This window comes from Branchiostoma lanceolatum, chromosome 3 (genome assembly GCF_035083965.1).
Source record: "Branchiostoma lanceolatum isolate klBraLanc5 chromosome 3, klBraLanc5.hap2, whole genome shotgun sequence".
In the NCBI taxonomy this organism is placed as follows: domain Eukaryota; kingdom Metazoa; phylum Chordata; class Leptocardii; order Amphioxiformes; family Branchiostomatidae; genus Branchiostoma; species Branchiostoma lanceolatum.
In genome coordinates this window covers 32550991-32572220 of record NC_089724.1, presented here as the reverse complement: position 1 = coordinate 32572220, position 21230 = coordinate 32550991, and the positions used below count along the sequence as shown (strand labels likewise).

Below are 21230 nucleotides of genomic sequence, written 5' to 3'. Positions count from 1 at the left end.
GAAAGATTCAGTCCAGTTTCAGTGTCAATGTTGGGAATGTGCTCGTCAGCCAGATAGAACATGCTGAATCGTGTGATTTGATAGTTGCGTTGACTAGTCTATAGTTTTCTATTGGAAAGGGTAAGATGTTTGCTACTGGAAAGGCTAAAAAAAGTAACACTGGGTGCCAGTTCACGGTAACACCACCATGTGAATGTGCTTGCGGATGGTGGTCAGCACCAAGGACAGATCCGCTCGTGTCTCTCTCAATTTCTCTCTCGCTCTGTGTGAGAATTTATCAGAAATTCTACAATGGACTCCTTTTGCATAATTCATGAGAAACACTCATAATGCATCAGTTGTAAAGGTTAAAACCATCTGTCGAAGGTATGAGGTCGTGGAACTCTAGTTGGTAATATGTCAAAGGTGAAGCTTTAAGGCCTCTGACTTGAAAACATTTCGTGTCTCTCTACCATTGTCTCGATTTGCCTCGCAATGTCCAGACGGGTTTTGTTTACGTCTCAGGGGCCTTCACCTTTGACATATTGCCCACAATGCATGTCACCGCACATGTGTAGTTAGAATCGTGAACCTCCTTATTATCCTTTCTCTTGATCTCTGTGTTTCGAATCTGAGCGTTTTGTATTCGCCTTATTAGTCGCTGATATCTGATATCAAAATAGTGTGCTTTAAGATTCATTATCTCTAGCTTATATGACATATCTCCCGCAAAACAGCGATGTTTTTATCTCTCAAAAACGTTTTCTTGATGTTTCCTTTTAGTTGTACGTAACGTTAGGACAAACGTGAACATGCATGTAAGATTTTATCAAAAGATTGCCTTAGTTATCGAAGGTGTAATATAGTTGACAACCTCATTTGAAAGAGGTCGACCTTGTTGTATTGGTAACGTAGGTGTTTTTTTCAGTTCTTCTGTCAAACATCCTGGCAGGGCCAAGGGGTGTAATTCAGCTGCCTCCGTTCCCACCGTTGACTAACGTTTCGAGATAACGGATTCCTAGCTGGGATGTTACAGCCACGCACACTGCAAATAATACATTATGTGGACGCCAGTGGTCCTCGTGTTCTGGGCTTTACTCGAAGGTACGTTTCCATGTCTTTCAAACTAATGTTCTTGTCCCATTGAAATCACTATATAGCCAATTAGTAACTCTTCCATTCTAGGACCTAAATTTATTTTTGTAAACGTCCATAAAGGATATTAATATTCCTGTAGCTCAACTGGTCTTAGCCTCACAGTTGAGCTATAGCTGGTTCCAATTAGTTGGTGACTGGGATACCCCGGTTCAATCCTGGGCCAGGACATCTGGGTTGGCGCTGCACTCGTTTTTTAGAAGGGACGTAAATGTGAGTCCCGTATTCGAGGAGGTGCCTGAAGCACGTTAAAGGGGAAGGGCTAGCAACCCATCCCTGTAAAACTATACCCTGCTACTGAAACAGCAAGGAGACTCTCTGACCTACATGTATGTGCCACTAGGCGCTACAAGGTAACTCAACTCATTCTGTCCAGTGTCACTCGATAGCACTTGAACACGCTTTCCATCCCGAGAGCTTACTAAAGTTACTGTAAATTTGTAAACGTCCATAAAGAGTTGAATATACGTAATACCAATTTGAACATAAAGTATACTACTCTGAATACTAGGGGAGGGCGGGTACAGATGACTTACAGATACATTAAGGTTGCAATGCGTCGTCATCATTTGAAGGAAACGATCTTCCGAAATGCGGCAAAAGTCAGTTTTGTTGTTCTAGTCGTACGGCAGTCGTCACAAAAGACAATGAATTACTTCTATGTGGAAGGTATGTCAGATCATACCCTCACAATATGTACATGTAAGCTCGGAACAAGACTTAGCATAATTCCCTGGACAAGCTTATACTTCGTGTGTAAGTGACGTCAACGTTTACATTTGTACGTAACGTTATATGCAAAATACGTCTAGTTAATGAGACATTCATTATTTTGTGAGGGTTTGAGGTCGTCCAACTGCTGCAGTACCATGGAAAGCCACCGGGGCCCCAAAATCTACTCATGATTTTTCTCATTTTGCAAACACCTACCAATGTAACGTTACCAATTATCATCAATTCAATGTAAGGTCCATCCACATCTTCTCGAGTTATTAGAAGACAGACAGACAGATAGACAGAAAAATTACCCTCTTGACGAAGATAATTAGAATTGCTATCTCATTCCACAGTTTGCCAGACCGGTCCGGCGTTGAGCCGGAGTCAGGCCGGGTGTTATGTGCACCCTTGTCCGTGGTCAGATTCCCCGGTGTGTGCCTCTGACGGCCAAACCTACCAGAACCAGTGTACCCTGGACAACTATATCTGCATGTAAGTCATGATAACCGTCATCATTTCAATGTGATTGGTAATATCTCTATTCATTACAGGGGGGGACTTCAACATCTGAAAATGTGTTTAAAGGCCTAGGAAAATCAAATGCAATGTTGTGTTTTCGGTTAAGGTCCTGAAAAAAAGAACCACCTAAGGATTCTCTAATTTTTTAGGATTTCGGCCGAAGTGATCTATTGGCATTTCCAATATCATCTTATAGTTATAAAGATATGTATTGTACAAGCATAGGTATATTCAATAGACTGACGAAAAAAGAAATACCAGTTCTTGTCGGATCACAGTGTTAGTGATCCTCCCCTCCCCTTATCAATCCCAGATGTTCCCCCCTTCCCTTCATTCGTCGTTCACCACCCCTGGCGGTTGGACGTGTTAACCCCCACCCTCCCACCCTCGGGCAACAGACTGGCTGTCTTTAGCTTCTTAGATAACATACTGGAGTTGCCTTGTGAGGAATATACTTAGTCTAACGTTGAAGTTATTCCTCGGTACTGTACTAGTACTTCTGTATTGCCAGCGGTTGGCCGTACTTGGGCTGTAACTTTACCTTGTTAAAATCACTGTACCTATTGTATTGTAGATCTCCTTATCAGAGCACTTGCGTTCTTAATTATACCTCTCTCATTTGTGATACACAGTTTTATCAGAGTGAGTAAACACTCTTAGGCTGGACAGAGCATGGATAAATCGTACCTCCCCCTTCCCGGCAGGCACCGGGGAGTTAGGGTTGGGTAGCCCGCTCGCAGCGATAGTCGGCCTCAAGTAGGCCTTAGGGCCCTGTCACACTTGTGCGTATGTTTAGGTGCGCGTGGGTTCCGCGGTAGCAATTGTTGGGTTATGTGGAGTTGCAGGGAAGAAGTTGTTCTAATTTGACCCACCGTTGTGCAGCCTTGTTATTGAGCCAACGAAATTGCTTTTGACTGCAGGCTTGGCCTGGACCAACGACATGTTGATGCGTGGCTCATGCGGGCCTGTTTGTGCGCACAAGTGTGACAGGGGCTTTACGTAGATGACAAGTCTCCAAAACTAGACCTCAAGAAGATTGGCTGATCTGCACTTCAACAGACTTCTGACATAGAAAATGTGTACTACGAGCTTACCTACTTGTTCATCCCTTACCTACCGTTGTAACCACGTCCATTGAAGTAATAATAGACTGTAAGGAAATCCCGGATATGCCATTAACTGTAATGTCGGAGTTATCCGTTCTGTTACTCTCCTGTTATATACGTGCGGTTACCAACTTTCTGTCAGTGGCATGACTGATCTGATGAGGAGCCAATAAATGTCCGACCGCCGTAACGGTGTCGCGACTATCCTACTTGTATTGTATTATCTGTGAGTAGACAAGAAGTGGAGTTCTCTTCGGAACTTGTGAAGAAGAGAATCACAATGTTTACTCCACATTCTTACATCAACTGTTCAAAGCCTTATTCTGTTAACAGAGTGTGGAATAAAGGAAGTCCGTAAGAAAACTTGCAATACTACTTGAAAGTCTACTAAAATTCAATCTCTCTGACGTCAGATCGAAATTTCCCCTTGCCAGCGGCCGGAAATACAACTTTTATTTTCCTAAGCCTAATCTACTTAGTCGCAGGTTTATGTATTAATATTGCGTTGCTTTATGTCAGAGGTAATATTCGTTTGTTCCTTCATTCGTTCGTCCGTCCAGACCCTTGTAGTGCCTAGAGGAACATAGGGCAGCAAGTTCCCTCGCTGTTTCAGTAACAGGGTATATTTTACAGGGACGGGTTGCTAGCCCTTTACAACAACGTACCCAGAGATAATATTATTCAGTTTCAACTTCCCAGGGCGTCACAGGAAGGAAAACAACTCTACAAGGTTCACGATGGCTCGTGCAGCAGTGTCTCGGGCGGTGTTGCACCTTCCACCGACTGCGAGGTCCATCCCTGCCCGCTGCCTCCACACGGCGAGGGCCAGGTGTGTGCCAGTGACGGCCAGACCTACCAGAGTGACTGTGAGCTTGACGTGTCTGCCTGTCTGTGAGTAATGGGCAGGACTTATCTGTTTTCTGCTCCAAACAAACAAACAAACAAACAAACAAACAAACAAATATATAAACAAACAAACAAACACACACACAAATACATACAAACATACATACAACAAGTAAGAAAGGAAAGCAAATAGGTAAACGACCAGATTCATCACATTTAGATATGTATATATTTGTAGAACATTTCACATTTGATAGATTCTGTAGTTCTAATAAAATCTTACGGTGAATGACGTGTTTGACTTTCGTGAGCAGAATGGCACAGGACGGTAAAGAAGCGCCAGTCAAGGTGCACGACGGCCCGTGCGAGAGCGACACCTTGCGGAAAATGCTGACATCACCAGACTGTGAGGTTCACCCCTGTCCCCCACCACTGCCGGATGCCCAGGTGTGCGCCAGCGACGGGCAGACGTACCAGAGCGACTGTGTTCTGGAGGTCTCTGCTTGTCTGTGAGTAGCTCTGACATAGGATGTGTCTGTCTGTCTGTCTATCTGTCTGTCTGTCTGTCTGTCTGTCTGTCTGTCTGTCTGTCTGTCTGTCTGTCTGTCTGTCTGTCTGTCTGTCTGTCTGTTTGTTTGTTCACTGGTCTGTGTTTCCGCGATGACCAGCGAACAAGCATGCAATGTGTGGATGAAGGATCCAGTTATTAAGATGCTTAATTCAAAAGTTACTTATCCAGTTGCTTGAGTAACTTTTACATGGAGTATACCTGTAATGTTAATCAAAATCTTATTTGCATAATAAATGAACTACAATTTAACAAGACATATGAGAAACTCTAAATATTTCGCGGATGTATTAGATCTGTGAAGTCTTAATGTTCCTTGATTTACAAACGCAATATATACTGGTATATGCTGGTATATACAGGTATGTACAGGTTTATCTAGACTTACACCTAATATGATGTCTCTCTGCAATCAGCATGGTAGACAACGGACAGGAGGCACCTGTCAAACTGCACAACGGTTCGTGTGCTGACTGTGACGTCCCTCCCTGTCCCCTGCCGCTGCCTGAGGAGGTCATCTGTGGCAGTGACGGTGTGACGTACCAGAGCGAGTGTATTCTGCAGGTGGCTGCTTGTCGGTAAGCAGTCCGTCAAAGTTTTAAGTTCAGTGCCTTTACTTTTTAGTCCCTTCTTTCTCTTCATTCCGTTTTCAAAATGAATTCAACAATGGTACACATGCAAGGCCCGGAGCATGCATGAGCATGCAGCCATTACTGACGAACCCAAAGCCACGCCAACCTCCTTCAAAACGTGGAAATACAACCGGGTACTTTCCACTATGATGCAACATAGCAATTCAAATATTTGATGGGCATGAAGCCACTCCCTCATTGGTTGGACCGATAATTGCCGTTCTGTCATTGGTTTAAATGCTAATTGTGATGGAGAGTCAGGAATCGCTCAAAATGTAGCGTACAGTGTAATTGGTGTATTCTACGTATTGTGTAATGGGCGCCTGAATTAAGCGTAACGCCATGCCAGTCTGTGAATTTAACGTAATACGTAGCCGCTGCCTTTGTGAAGTTAGCATAGAGCGATGACGGTACCCCTCCCCCATGCAGACCCTCATACAAAATAATTTACGTACATGTATAACAACAAACCAGATACATAAAACCAGGATACTATGACATATGTAGACTTTAAAGAGAGTCCCTATGGCTACTATTGTTCATCACACACACAAACAGAACGTGCTTGATTACCTCGCTTCCCAATATATTTTGGATTTTGACTTACATTTTTGCGATCATACATATTTTCCAATTTTTTTACAATTAGACACAAATGAGAGAAATGCTCGTAATGATTTCTATATATATAATATTCATGTTAAAGAATATAACGTTATTTGTCAAACCCAGACTTTTCATCTTTTTAAACATTTACTGTGTATCCTTTTTTAGACTTGCCGTACTGGTCTAATGTCTTTCATTGCAAGTAGTTTGGCACGGAACGGCCAAGAGGTCCCTCTCAAGCTACACGATGGGCCGTGTGGAAGCGACACCGAGCATACCGAGCCCATACTGCAGGCGTCCCCAGACTGTCTGGTCCACCCTTGCCCGATACAGCCACATGCGGAGATCTGCGGAAGTGACGGACAAACCTACCAGAGCGACTGTGTGTTTGAGGTCTCCACCTGTCTGTAAGTAGCAAAACCTGTATTGTTTTCGTTTACGTCCAAGGGGCCGCCATGTCAGATTTTGACGTCATGCCCGTGCCATCTTGTTTCCGATTGAATTTTGATGTCACACTGTGTCATATTATCTCCGGTGGAGCATGCGCAACAATTTAGATTTCATCATGGTAAGCGAGTATTTTATAACGGGAAGGGGTACTTTTCGTTATAACAGCCACGGTGACATTCATTATTCAGAAGAACAAAATGATTCTAGAAAAACGACTAGTCCATCAACAATGCTCAATTATTATTGAACAGCTCTGTAACGTTTCTCTCTGCCTCCAGAATGGCACAACACGGAGAGGAAATGCCCCTGAAGGTCCACGACGGTCCGTGTGAAAGCGCCACCATGGGGATTCCGTCAGAAGTGCAACCGGATCCCGACTGCTTGGTTCACCCCTGTCCTGTGCCCATTCATCACGACGAACAGGTCTGTGCGAGTGATGGACAGACATACGAGAGTGACTGCGTTCTGGATGTTACTGTCTGTCTGTAAGTACACACACACAACGTCTCTTATGTGTAACCTTAACTTCTAAAGTGGATATCTCTCTAGACTGTGCCTAATATTTTGCGCCAAATTAATATTATTGCTGAATTTTCACCAGTTTCCCTTGCGGGCACGGGTAAAATAAGTGATCTTTAACAAACAAAATGGGCTCCCGTAATGTCACATTCTCACTTTCGGCTTTATATCAGATAGAATGTACAGCGTTGCTATTGACTTAAAATCCAATGAACAATGTACGTATACAATGTACAAATTCATCAAAAAGACATCTGCAGTGATTGCACCGCTTTGTGCCGTTTTGCGACCATTGGTGCCAAATGCAGATGTTTTGAATTGCAATTCTAAAAGAAAAATCGTAATTTCAGGCGACACATTGGTTTGCGCCACCTTTGATGCATTTGTCAATTTGGCGCAACTCAGGCGCAGTCCAGTGATATATTACAAAGTACTTTCAAGGAGTACTATGTAACGTTTAACAGTCTCCTTTTACGTATGGAACGTCAAAGTGAGGTATACTTATTCTAATCAAACTACGTGCTAGATCAATTGTTCGACCATGAATTGCACTGCACTGTTCTCACCACGTAATTGTGGATAACAACCTCCAGAATGGCAATGCACGGAGAAGAGGCGCCCATCAAGGTACACGACGGACTGTGCAAGAGCGCCTCCCCACCAACAGGTTCCAAACTGCACCTTACTGCCAAGGTGGTCGACTCGGACGCACAGGAGGATGACATTGACTACTGCGACCCTGATTACGTCTGTTTGAAGGAGTTTAACCCGATATGTGGAGTAGACGGCAATACCTACGGGAACAGGTCAGCACTCTGAGTCGAGCACGACTATCTTCGAATTCTACCATTTAATATAAGACTGAAACGATTGATCATAAACGATTGTTCCATGGACTGTCTGTTATGTCTGAGTAACGACTAGTTCCACCAACTCTGAACTGTACTTCCTGCCATTCCGGCAAGTCTGACCTTAGTGTGAACGTTAGTGGTCATTTTTTTCACGCACTCCATACCAATCTGCTAAAATAGTTACGGACAAACACAAACAGACAGACCGAAAACAACTTTAGACTCCGTACACGAAAGTAAAAAAAGTTGCACTCAGCTAACTACGAACGTTCCTACTTAGGTGTTTCTTTGAGAAGGCGCGGTGTTTCTGGCTGCTGGCCGGGATGGACCTGTACGCTGTGGGGGAGGAGGGCATGACCTGCGCCGAGCTCGCAGTGTGGTGGGCAACCCGAGCTCCTCTGACCGGCTAACTTCACCAACTCTCTTCGGCGTCCCACGAGTTCTCCGCCGCCCGGGTCAACTTTGGTAGCCGGGAGTATACGTAGTTTTACTGGGCTGGAGTTAATAAGCCTTTCACGAGATCGTGAACTTAACTCCAGCCACATAAAATTACTACCGGGTGCCAAAGTTGACCCGGGGGCGGAGCCTCCTTCAGCCCCGTAGAGAGCCTGCACGAGTTCACGATAAACTGGATACTAGTACCAAGTCCACTGGATTCACTATATTTGTCAAATCTTTCATTCACTTAAGTTCAAAGTCAGTGGCAGGGGCTGTAACACTAACAATCAAGACTAGCACATCCAGAAATGCCCAGAGGTCTGAATAAGTGATAAATAGCGTGTGATCATGGTACATTTTGTAGATGCAATCTCCTAAGGGGAGTTCAATCGACATTTCTCTATGAAAACACTCTGATTGGCTAATTGACTGAGAGCGCCCTGCACTGGAATGACACAGAAAATACTTAAACGGACCAGTGGTCCGACTCTCTGTCATTCTTGAAAAAGACGAATAAAGTCGAAATTGGTCGAATGCCGAGCTCGAGTCTCCGAGTGATGTCATTTTTCCGACGCCACGAATAACCTTCTGATTGGTTGCAAAAATGCATTGAAAAAAATGGATAATCCTGTCAGCAGTAGAATTTTTGTACTGCTGACAGGATCGTCCTGCCAGGAGTACAAATTTTTGCACTGCTGACAGGACGATCCTGTCAGCAGTGCAAATTTTTGTACTGCTGACAGGATCGTCCTGCCAATAGCCTTAGGCTTTGCGCAATGCGTTTGGAAGTGTCAGGATTTAGCGTACAAGCTTACTGAATCTAACAGTAAAATGTAGGAAGTTCTCCTGAATGTAGCGTTCAGCGTTGTCGGGACAGTCCACTGAATGGTCAGGTAGAGACTACAGGTATGTGTTGTTTTGTGATCTTCCGATAACGCCGAGTGGACAATGCAGTAAAGTGGTCTCCATGGGCCGCGCCAGTTTGCGACAAAGAATGGAAACAATTCTACGGATTTTCAACAAATTTTCCCTTGCGGTTAACGTTACACTGGTGTGCGACACATTTGCGTTTGAAGCCCAGCTAATCAGGTTATTGGAAATCGCAGTGTTGCTGCTGAATTAAAAATCAATGTAGACTGGTTAAAATGCATTAAAAAGACATTTGCAGTGATGAAAAAGTGCGTTTTACGCTATGTATGTGTTATGACATATGTTTATAGATTTACATTGTTGAAATTGTGGCTTAAATGACGTAATCTGTTATATATTGTCTCTTCCCTTATGACCACAATGAAAAACGGCATGCACGCCGATATAAGCTTATGAAAAAGTCTTTTTTTTTGTGGATGCAGGAAGGGAATTGGATAAAATATGTTGCATTTGCTCTAGCAAATATTGCCTTTCTAGTAGTATTGTATATAATTTATGCATTGTTTGAATAGTCTTTTACATGCATGTAAAACACGACGTTTGGGGCCCAGGACGTATTGATCACCCCTCGTATCAGTCTATTCTTTTTACTTGTTTATCTATTTAGTATGTTTGTCCACTGAACCAGGTGGAAGGTATGGCGGGACGGGTGTTCCTTGTCAAAGGTCACCCTTCCCTAACACCCCTGCGCTGTACATGCAGACAACTAAAAAATGCCTCAAGCAGCTGTTGGTGCCATTCACAGGCTATGATACATAGTTTTATCCAAACGTCGGCCGGTGAGTTTTTACATCAATGGAGCCGCTATCTTTATTAAGGGTTGAGGACAACGTAGACGTAAGTCTGGCAAGACTGAACAGGTGTATAAGGCTGACGATGTTTATTATGATACAACAAAAGACGTTATATTGACCTTGATATTGTCGTACTTCAGACAGACTGTTATGTGAGGGGTAACGTTACTATTTTGTTACAAGCAAAGTTGTTTCTTTCTATTTTAAACTGGTAATGGTTAATTAGCTACAGGTACAAGATATGTATTTTTGTACCTGTAACCAATTTCTACTGTTTGAGTAGAAAGCCAGAGAACACAGATAGCCATAAGCTGTGTTTTACTATTGTCATTTATGTCATTCGTGATAGTCGGAAACCTTTTTCATGCCAGTAAATTTGAGACGTTTTCCACTTTCTAGATATAGCAGACTCGCTTTATATGAACCTTCATCAGTAAATTCTCTGTAAATCCATTTTCATTAATCTTTATCTTTTTTAACACTGTTAAAGCAGACAACATTGGCAGACAAGTAGCTATTCAGCGGCGCATCATCTTTACTTGTACATTTATCAGATGTAACGTTGGTGAACAAAACTGATGAAACAGTAAGGCCGTACTGATTTGATTACAGAATGGATGACATAATTTAAGCACCCCAAAGCGAGTGTGCGAACGAAAAGTTGGGCCTACGAAACTTTGTCTTCATTATGACATTTAAGTGTTCAGGAAGGTTTTACAAATGACTTAAAATCCTTTATTATTGTCATTTCACATCTTCTTCTATGACTTTGGAAGACTTCGCTCTTTAGTATATTTTTTTTTACTTTAAGCCCACCACATGTTTGGTCTTTTTGCAGCTTCTTTGCATGATTTCACTATAGTCGCATTTTTGGTAGCCTCCGATGCAGACTCAACCCAGCTGTTTTCTTTTTCAAGTTATTGTTTTTATACTATTATATTTTTTTCTTATTGCTGGCCGGGAATAATACAATAAGAAAAAAATATAATAGTATAAAAACAATAACTTGAAAAAGAAAACAGCCGGGTTGAGTCTGCATCGGAAGCTACATTTTTGGGGGGAAACGGACGAAAACTGATGCGCGCGGATGTCATCCATATAATCAAGGCAGTATGGAATAACGCTTGAGTATGATTAACTATTTTGCAAATATTCACCCCTTTGAGCAGTGCAGCTGTCAACTGGGAAAAGCCTGCATAAGACGATTGAACAGCAACGGGAGTGTACAGCAATAGCCTGAGTGAATAGCAACGGGAGACATGGACCAAACAGACAGCACAGGGGAGACAGTTGAGAAACCCAGTTTGACAGAGGAAGAAGCAAGACGACTCATAGAAGAGCGTTACGGGTTCAAAGTTAAATCTCTGAGGCCAATGAATAGTTACATTGATTTGAATTTCCATGTAAAAGTTGAGGACGACGTCTCTTGGCCTTACGGATACACATTAAAAGTTACCAACGGTACTTTTTCCAGAAATAGAGGTAATTTTGTTCGGATTACGTTTTAGTATGAAATGTATGGCCGTGGGTGTATGTTGTCCGTCCAAATAAGGGGGCTCACGATTCTAAGTACGCATGTGAATGCAGTGAAATGAATTGTGGGCAATATGTCAAAGTGAAGGCCTCTGAGACATTAATAAACACGTCTGGACATTGTTATACAAATCGAGACAATAGTCAGACAGGAACTGTTTACATGTTAGGGGCCTTCACCTTTGACATATTACCCACAATGCTTTTCACTGCGCATGTTTACTTAGAATCGTGACTCTGATTGCTATTATTACCATTGTCATGAACTTGATAACATATTTTAGAGTTAAAATTTTGTTTCAACACGCACACACAAAAATTTCTACTGTCTTACTGCAGTCGCAAGAATTCAAGAGACCAATCACCTAGATCACGTGACACATGATTATTAGTGTCGGCAATAGACCGATCCTGAACGCATGGTAATTAGTGGTTTAGGAAATGAGATGCTAGCTGCATGGCTCTCATTTTTATTTTCTTATTTTGCATTTCTACGTTTTGACGGAGGTAGGATCAGTCGACTATTTGTCATAATGTACCAGAAGTTTATGCCACCATTATCCCATCTCTAGATCTGTTGATACTGGCACTTGTGATATGAAAACACACAAGACGCTAAAAACAATTAGTCAGTATAATTTGTGTATATTTCTTCATACCCGCAATCAAACCGGCCGGAGCCTGGTTTGAAATGTGACCATATCATAAGTCAGGCTATCTTTTGCTCCATCCTATCCAGATGTATTCGAGGCACAGACCCAAATGACGACGTTCTTGGAACACAAAGGATTTCCGGTGCCTCAAGCAGTACCCAACCTTCGCGGGGAGGTCATGAGTTTGGAAAGTCTGCGGGGAAACGACAACGGTATGTGCAGATGATTGACGACTACTCAAATGTTCTTTCATACCCAAGGTAACAGTTACTCAAGCAACGGGAATATCTTCTTTAGTAATGCTACAGTCCCAATGGCACCGGTGCCGTCGGGGGTGTAGTCCCGGCCGGACTGCCGGTTACGGGGTGTGTGTGTTACCTTCTGGAGCTCGCACGATTGAATCTAAGTCCGAGTTAAACTCATCTCGGGGCTCGGCCGGGGCCCGGCCAAAAATCCCGGCAGCCGCAGGTTGTCCCACGCGGCCACGTGGGGCTCAAGTCCGAAAGCGCGAAAAAAAACAGCCCACGAACTACCCGGTGGGGCCTCTTTTTCCAATTGGGACCTAAGCATAAAGCAGATTCTCTGTTTGGCTGACAGCTGGTTAGAGGCCACGCCCACAAAAGTGGAAACCTCAGCCCGGTTTGGTCTCCCCAAGGTACATGTATATTCTGTAGGCTGCGGGCGAAGTCAATAATGGGTGAGGCCATGTTGATTTGACCATATGGATGACCGCCCCGCGCGTATCAAATTTCGTCTATTTCAAAATAAAAGGTTTTCGGCTGTACTTAAAATCAGCTGCAAAAAGGGAAAATATATGCTGTAAATTGAAAATAGTATTCCGGAAAAGTGGATACTAATGTCGTAGAATGCCGAAGTCAAAGAAGAAGATGTGAAAGGACAAAAATGAAGAATCTATTATTCGGTACACCATACTCTGTGTGTTTAGTTTTGCTCACACTTCCTGACCACGTAGATTTCATAAGGATGGACTTTTTTTGCCAGACTGTTTTTATTCGCACAGTCGCATCACTTTTGGGGTTCTGAGAGGATGTCATCCATATAATCAAATCAACATGGCCTGAATGATGAAAGAAATATTCTTTGTTGCCGCTACATTGTTTCTCCCATCCGATACAGGTCCATGTTCTGAAAACATGGTGCGTCTTTCGACCTACCTACCCGGGAGCATTCTCTACGATGTCCCTATGACCCTGTCTCTGGCCTATGATTCTGGCGTCTTCCTAGCCAAAGTGCAAGAAGCTTTGCAGGTAAGTGCACGTATTGTCTTCATATAGAGATGCGTCAAACCCAACAAACTTCGATGTAGACATTTATCATCAGAAATCAGAGTACATGCCCCACTCTGTTATCAACTATGATCTTTATTCATTGTGTTCATTCTGCAATATTTTGTCAACAACTTAGTGCGATAAATGGTCTATCTCTAAGGTCCATACCTACAGTCGATTAGAGACTTGCTGGACTTAGAAAATGTATCAAAGGTATTCAAAGCCTTGCTTGAGAAAGACACAGTTGTTTTTAACGCGGGCACATTTGGCGTGGTAGTGCTCATTGACACGAATAAGATGTGTTTGTCCATGATATTGAGTTGTGTCTTATGGGCACTCTGATGGACTTGACTTGTCTGTCATTGATGGCCCAAAGTTTTTCATAGTTTCATTGACTGCTTTAAGAGACCGCTAGTATAGCCCTTTCACGAGTTCTTTCATCATAATAACATAACATGTGATATCTATTGCTTGGTGAGTTGTAGTTGCTTTCTGTTGCCTCCGCTCACTGTATAGTTGTTATTACTTCCGTGAAAACGGAGGTATTGTTTTCGGTCTGTGTGTATATTTGTTTGTTCGCGTGCGTGTCCGTAGTTATTTGAATATTGCAGAGTGACAGGGTGTGAGGCAGAGGATAAATGGTGTAACCGGAGACATGCAGGATGGAAAGGTTGGTATCGCATAGACAGAATTGGCGAGAAATTTTGCAATAATGACTAAATCGAGAAAAGCAGGAAACTTTAAATAGAGGCAGCGACAATAAAAACTCATTCCTCCTTTGTAGGATTTCTTCCACCCAGCACTCCGCCGGCCCGACAATCTATGGAGCTTGGCTGGTCTCCCCAGTCTGGTTAAATACCTGCACTGTCTCAAGGATGAGCGAATCAAGGACGAAATCAGAAAGATTGTGCACACCTTTGGAGAAAAGGTGTTGTCTCGCATGGATGAGCTGCCACAAGGTCAGTTCCTTAGAATATCAAGACGAATTGCACACCTGTATCTGTATAGCTCGTATAACCACCCTTCGGCGAACCAGATCAGCTTCTGTTGACGTATCTGTAAAGCCGGTATGACGCCCTTTGGCGTAACACACCAGCTTCATAGGCACGTATCGCGGCAGCGGGTTATATTACACTGAACGACCTGTCACACTTAAAGGAAACCCAAGCAATATTATGGTCTGAAAAGTCGGATTTTAAAAGTCAATCTATTTAATAATGTGTACACATGATTAGTTCCAACAACACTATCACAATGTATAGCTAGCAACGTCCACGATGCAAACATACGACGTTTTACCCTGCATTGTACTCACGGATGTATGCAGAATTACATTCTACCAACCTTTCTCTCTCAGGTGCAGTACATGGAGATTTCAACGACCAGAATGTGCTCGTTGAAGAAGAACCCACACATCCAGGGAAGTACAGGATCTGTGGCCTCCTGGATTTCGATCTCATCATTTTCAACCCGTACGTGTTTGACCTTGCCGTCGGCCTAATGTATCTAATGTCTGCAGTGAGAGACCCGAATGATCCAATCACTTTCGGAGGACACTTTTTGGCAGGTAGGTAGTGTTGTATTATTAGTAAGGCACCCCTCTAGATCTTTGTAATAGACTAGCCCAAGAACTACGAATAGTCAGCCTCTACTAAAGAAATTCGAGGCTCAAAAACCACCTCTTTGTTCCTGCTTGTCAAGTCCCTCTACTAACCCTTGTGAACCAAAGCTAGCCTGTACCAGGCCTTCCTATGGGGGTACGGATTGTAGAATTCGGCAAAAAAAGGGAATAATTTGTCAGGAGATTCAGTTCACGGGAAGGTTAACATTTCCCCCTCGGAAATGGCCGCGTCTGCAAATGAAAACTTGTGGTGGCCAAACTCTCAAGGCAAATATTCTCCCTGATAGCCGGTGTAGTCAATCTGGTAGAGACTAGATTAAAGCATCGATGCAGTGAAAAGCATGTTCCTGTCTCAGTCTGCGTCTCCATAACAAGAACATAGTATGGTGTCAGAAGTGGGATCCCAACCCTCGCCCCCATTCAACGAAGCAGGCAGGTGCCGACTGCCATGTTGGTGCCCTTCATTTGCATTTTAATGGACCGTTGCTTAAGCGTACACATCGTTTTTGTTTTTATTTAAGCAGTCTTCTGATATTCTCTTCTTTTAGCTATACATGCTTAATGCAGATTATTTGCGTTGGTTTGTAGATATCGGAAAACACGCTTGAACTACGAAATGCAGTCCGTGATGGTGTCCCTATGACAAGTGAGAATCCACTAACAGCAGGTTGGGTCAAAAGTGACAGAAGATAACCCCAAAGGTCAAATTCAGGAAGTGGCAGGTCAGAGTTGGTAGTCTACTCATAAATCAAACATGTCAGAGAGAGTCCATAGAGTAGGCTACTAATTCGAGGGAAGGTGTTACACCAAAAATAGTTACTCAAGCAACTGGATAAAATTTTGAAACAGTCAGACGTTTCAGACAGCATCCGCTGTCTTTTGTCAGTGACTAACGATAAGGACTGGAAGGCAGCGGATGCTGTCTGAAACGTCTGACTGTTTCAAAAATTTTATCCAGTTGCTTGAGTAACTATTTTTGGCGTATCTTACTACCTGGATGTCTAACCTTCATCAATGTATTGACTATTGAGGGAAGGTGTTGTTTTTGGTCTGTCCATTTGCTTGTGTTTTTTACAGTTATATATTTTTCAACTGCTAAGTTGAATGCGGTTTGTCTATCTACAGGATTCGAAAGCGTTCGTGCTCTGACGCCGGTAGAGTGGGATGTCCTGTACTACTGTGTTGTTGCCAGGGCGTTACAGTCCTACGTGTTTGGACACCACACCGCCAGTATCTATCCCGAGAACAGAGAATACCTCATGGTCACAGCAGGAGGTCTCTGGAAACTCATCGACAGGTGGTGGGGTACCCCGAAGGAAGAGATCTACAAACAGTGGAGGGATATTCAGAAATCTCTTCGAAATCAGTCAAACGGTAGTCTTGAATTCTAAGGCCATATTCCGGATACACAGCAAACAAGTTGTGTTGTCTTGGTCCAAATTATTGTCCACTTTGGGTCATGTCCACATGTCGAGGTGTATTATGCTAAAGCCAGTTTTCATGAGCAATAAAGAACGTCATATGTATGGTCCTTAGTCACGACTCTCCCTTATACATCTACTAAGCAATGAAATAGGTTTATCTCTAGCGACATAAACAGAATGAAGTCAAGTTGTCTGGAAGCGTCACGAATGACGCATTTCAAATGCAATTCGTCACCGCGTACTTCATCATGTTTTTCTAAATTGCACACAAGCTAGTATCTTTTAAAAGTACATGTAGCTGACGTTAATCCTTATTGTGATATTCAAATTATCTATAGCGATTCGAGCCCCTCGAGAAGAGCACTAGAAGGAGAAAGACTCTTGACGAACGATAATGAATGAATGAATGATTTATTGCACAACAATTGCATCAGTGACAATGTATGGCAATGTACAGATAACATAATTAACAATCTAGGTCTATTTTACCACAAATGAATGTATTGGCCTATAAGGAATCTGGACAAGATAAAAGTACATTGAAAGTATCGGTACTTGGGTGTGGCAGGGTAATATTCGACTTACATGTAATTGATTGCATTAACTTTTGTCTTATTGTCATCATTATAAGTAGGGCATATCATTAATAATTGGTAACCCTAGCACTGTTCTTCATCAAAGACTTCTGTATTAATATTCATGTTGGCACGGCGATAAACAAGGGGACAACAAGTTACAGACAATGAATGCATTATTCATTTTAGAAGAGCTGATATTCTTTTTCCATTGGTTAAAAATCTGGCTCTCTCCGCGCGGTTTTAAAATAAACTAGAGTTCCGCGACCTCATTCCTTCGCCAAATGATGCTTTCTCACTGACTATGCAAATCATGTCCTCGTATGCATAGATAACAATACTTAATGATCTTCTGTACCTAAACAACAAGTTGTCCAACCATCGGCTTGTTTGTTTGTTTGTTTGTTTATTTGTTTATTTGTGCCTTTATTTAGTCTCGCAAATGCTCCATTCGGCCATCAGAGCCGCTAGCTTTTCATAGAGGTCGAGATGTAGGCATGTCAAGGGGTCAACATAACAATAGATAACTAATACTTGGTCAACCAAGGTGACTTAAAATTATATCAATAATACAAAGAATAGATCAATAATGAATAAATAATAGTAACAAATAATAATTCCTCAAGTTATTATGTCCATAATCGTTCGATAAGGGTCAGCTACTGTGGCGATGGTGTTTTGAAGGCTGAAAGAGAAGATGCTGCCCTAGCGTCCTGCGGTAGTGAGTTCCAGATAAGCGAACCAGAGTAGGCTAGGGACCTCCTGTATACCTCTCTCAAGGGCATGGGTACCACTAGGAGGTCTGAAGCACTTAGTCTGGTGATCCTGGTGGCTCTGTCCCTGCAGTAGGTGAACATTCGGCGTATGTAGGACGGTAACCGATTGTTCAAGGCCTTGTGTACCACTAGGGCTTTGTGGTGCTTATGTATTGACTTTATATATCTTTCCATCCCAGACATGAGTGAACTTTCGACGATGGAGTTAGGTACGGGGCACGTACTTTCCGGCTCGGTTTTTCATCCTTGTAAATTTGTAGTTTGTACAGAGTGCCAGACAGTACATGCATATATGATATGTGGAGAAATATGGCTTTGTACAAAGTTATCAGAGTAGGTGTTGAAACGAAAGTGCGGACGTGCTTTGAAATGCTTCACTGCCCATTCTTAATAGAACTTTTGAAAAGACTGGCGATAACATTTGTGTACATTACAATGAGAACGATCCAAACACAAACATTGTGTATTTCCGATAAGATTCGATCCCACGGTACTTTGAGCGTGCTGTGATCACACGGTGCCTTGTTGTGACAACTATAGGTACTATAGCCTCCAACAGGCCTTCCTACGGGGGTATGGATCGTAGAAGAAATTGGCCAAAAAATAATAATTGGCGAGGAGAGTCTAAGGTTATAAGTGTCTTTTTTTTATTAAGATAAAAAAGCTCTCGTTTGCAATAGTAATGTTAACTATAGTAACTAAAGTTATGTCACTTCCTCTCCATCTACCATCTCAAATCATGACCATAGCTTGTCAGAAGGCCTTAGAAACACCTTTTAGGCGAAAAAAAACGGGGTAGTAACTTTGTTTTACAAACTTGCAGATCTCGACGGGAAATGGTGTAAAACAACTTTATAACGTGTTCTAAGTCTGGTTTGAGCGAAAAGTTTCGATTTTTAATGACAAAGTGCGTTATATGGTGAAAAAGGCGTCCGCCGGAGAGTCGCCGGGGATATTAATAGTTTATTCGATACAAGACCTAAGCAAATACAAAATGTCATCATTTGCACAATCCATCCATACGTTCTTGAGTTATTCTGATCAACCACATACATGCATACATACATACATATATCTCGTATCACCTGAGGTTCCATCCAGACCGGGGCTCTTCCACAGTAGACATTGAAGTTATGGTAAGGGTTGACAGGGGACGCTTTTGATCCATGAACATAACGTTGCTCTTCGCCAGTAAGTGGCCAAGGGCGCTATACGCACTAGCGAGCGACTCGGACGCAGGGTTCAACTCGGGAGCTTTATTCACACACAACCGTGGCGGATTCCCAGATGGCGACGGAATGAGGAACACCGTGAACACGTGATCCTAACATGGTGTCATCTAACTGACATCATTAACATAAATCTAACATAACCAACTATATGGCGCTATCAGAAGATCTTTCGCTTCTGACGGACGTTTGTCCAAATAATGATCCGCCATCTAGCATACGACTAAAAAGATTCAATGAGGCCAGCTGTCCACAAAGAAGCGAGCGACCTTTCCTTGGTGCTGAACTTTTGATAGATACAAGCGTTTGCACCCACAGCCCCGCCCATCTCCGTCCAATGCGCAAGTGGAAAGAAATATATCCTAAGTTTCCAAACCTTTTGCGTTGAGTTTAGTTAAGTAATTATAGATTCGGCTTTTTCTCGCTTGACGGAAATGTTAACAGTGATGTTTTGTCTACACGCATCGGGGATATGAATCAGAGATATCAACCCCATTGCTGTTTTAACCGTGAACTTCAAGCCACCGCCAACACTCCACTAAACAAGAGTTCAGAGATCTCAGATCTCCATGAAATATTTTGATTATGCAAATGACTTTGACATTTGCATAATCTATGCTTGGCCATATACACCTTTAACTGACTTACACAATGTCACAATGTTAACAGTCCTATCATTTACCACTTAGAAGAATTATGACACTTTTGCATTAACTATGCAAATAAGGAGTTCATTTGCATAATTGATATCTGTTAATGCTCCACCTTCAATAAACTACATATGTTACATGTATTTGAGTCCTATGATGGAAAATTTTGAAATGTAGCTTTTCCTCATTAATCATGCAAAATAAGTTAGCTAACTGTCACCAAAAAATCAAGACCATAGCACGCCCAGGTCAAAAGATACAAAAACGGAAGTTCTGCTGCAGTACCAAGGTCACATACCAGGGGGCCCAAAATCGACCTAGATTTTCTGCTTGATAACACCCGCCCACATACCAAATATCATCGTAATCCATCAAGAAGTTCTTGAGTTATGCTGACAACAGAAGTCCGGAAACACAAACACACAGACAGACACACAGACAGACACACACACAGACACACACACACACACACACACACACACACACACACACACACGCGCACACACACACGCACACACACACACACACACAAAACTATATCTCCATTTTCATGGAGATGATTAGAATTAATTCCTCGCGAACATTTGCACCCCTTTTCAGTTCCACAGGTATTCCCCAAGGGCTGTGACGTCACGACGCTAAAGACCACCTCATTCATTATTCATGAGCCATCATGGCCACTTTCTTGCTCCGTTGGAAGCCTTAGGCGCTTCTTTATTTTGCCTCTATCTTCACTATCCGATCTCTTACCACACTACAGATGGTTTGACATAACAGTTCAACAACTACAGAATGTCCAACGCAAGTATGCCGGACAAAGAAGCCAACATAGGTGAGTAAATCTACTTGTTTTGTTGTGAGGAACCTGTGTGTTTGTCTTTTGAGTTTGTTAGAGAAAGCCAAATATGAAGTGAAGTGTGGCGTGAACAGAGCAGTCGTTTTTCAATTCCCGGTTCACGCAAAGCTGTCAGAATGTTTTTAGCTTCACAATGCGAACGTTGAACGATCGACCAGTTCGATAATCGTGGCGGTTCTCTGTTAATCGACATGTCGATATCGTTTTATAGATTATTTTTGTGTGTCTCTGACATCTGGCGTGGGGAGGGGGGCGAAGACGTGAAACTATATTATGTTGCCAAGGAAGGAATTTGGCATAAAATTCGGAAAGATGCAACGTTGTATCAAGGAGTTTTAACCAAGGAAACGTCACGATTTTCCTCGCTGATATCTGCTTGAAGATAACCTTAAAATTATCGAGTTCGTCTGTTTGATATTTAGTATAAAAAACAAACAAAGTTTTGACATATGTTTTCCTCGTACGGTTTCTGGCAAATTATGCTGTTGACAGTGTTATCATTTTGAAAATCGTA

At 42.5% G+C, this 21230-nt stretch overlaps 3 protein-coding genes across 7 annotated transcripts in view; all 3 read left to right on the top strand.

Moving 5' to 3' along the window:
- The first annotated feature begins 961 nt into the window (after positions 1–961).
- Positions 962–8926, top strand: LOC136431463 (serine protease inhibitor dipetalogastin-like). 2 transcript variants are annotated; one of them, XM_066422845.1, is made up of 9 exons: positions 962–1083; positions 2205–2343; positions 4176–4367; positions 4637–4831; positions 5307–5468; positions 6335–6535; positions 6857–7063; positions 7691–7903; positions 8229–8926. In XM_066422845.1, the coding sequence occupies exons 1-9, from the start codon at positions 1041–1043 to the stop codon at positions 8356–8358; spliced, it is 1482 nt and encodes a 493-aa protein (XP_066278942.1). In that variant the 5' UTR covers positions 962–1040; the 3' UTR covers positions 8359–8926. The 2 variants fall into 2 exon arrangements, with proteins under 2 accessions (XP_066278942.1, XP_066278941.1); XM_066422844.1 differs by having other exon boundaries at positions 6332–6535.
- Positions 8927–9976: 1050 nt separating this feature from the next.
- Positions 9977–16732, top strand: LOC136431464 (hydroxylysine kinase-like). Of its 4 annotated transcripts, none has more exons than XM_066422847.1 (7): positions 9977–10095; positions 11280–11592; positions 12383–12508; positions 13434–13564; positions 14370–14544; positions 14943–15152; positions 16332–16732. In XM_066422847.1, exons 2-7 carry the CDS (start codon positions 11370–11372, stop codon positions 16595–16597), a joined length of 1131 nt encoding a protein of 376 aa, XP_066278944.1. In that variant the 5' UTR covers positions 9977–10095; positions 11280–11369; the 3' UTR covers positions 16598–16732. The 4 variants fall into 4 exon arrangements, with proteins under 4 accessions (XP_066278944.1, XP_066278945.1, XP_066278946.1 ...); XM_066422848.1 differs by having other exon boundaries at positions 9994–10153; XM_066422849.1 differs by having other exon boundaries at positions 9994–10176.
- Positions 16733–20506: 3774 nt separating this feature from the next.
- The window catches only part of LOC136431462 (uncharacterized), a 28889-nt gene continuing 28165 nt past the window's right edge, over positions 20507–21230 (top strand). Inside the window, exon 1 of the mRNA XM_066422843.1 lies at positions 20507–20692. Coding sequence (XP_066278940.1) covers positions 20653–20692 — 40 coding nt within the window. The 5' untranslated portion in view covers positions 20507–20652. The remainder of the gene's footprint in view (positions 20693–21230) is intronic.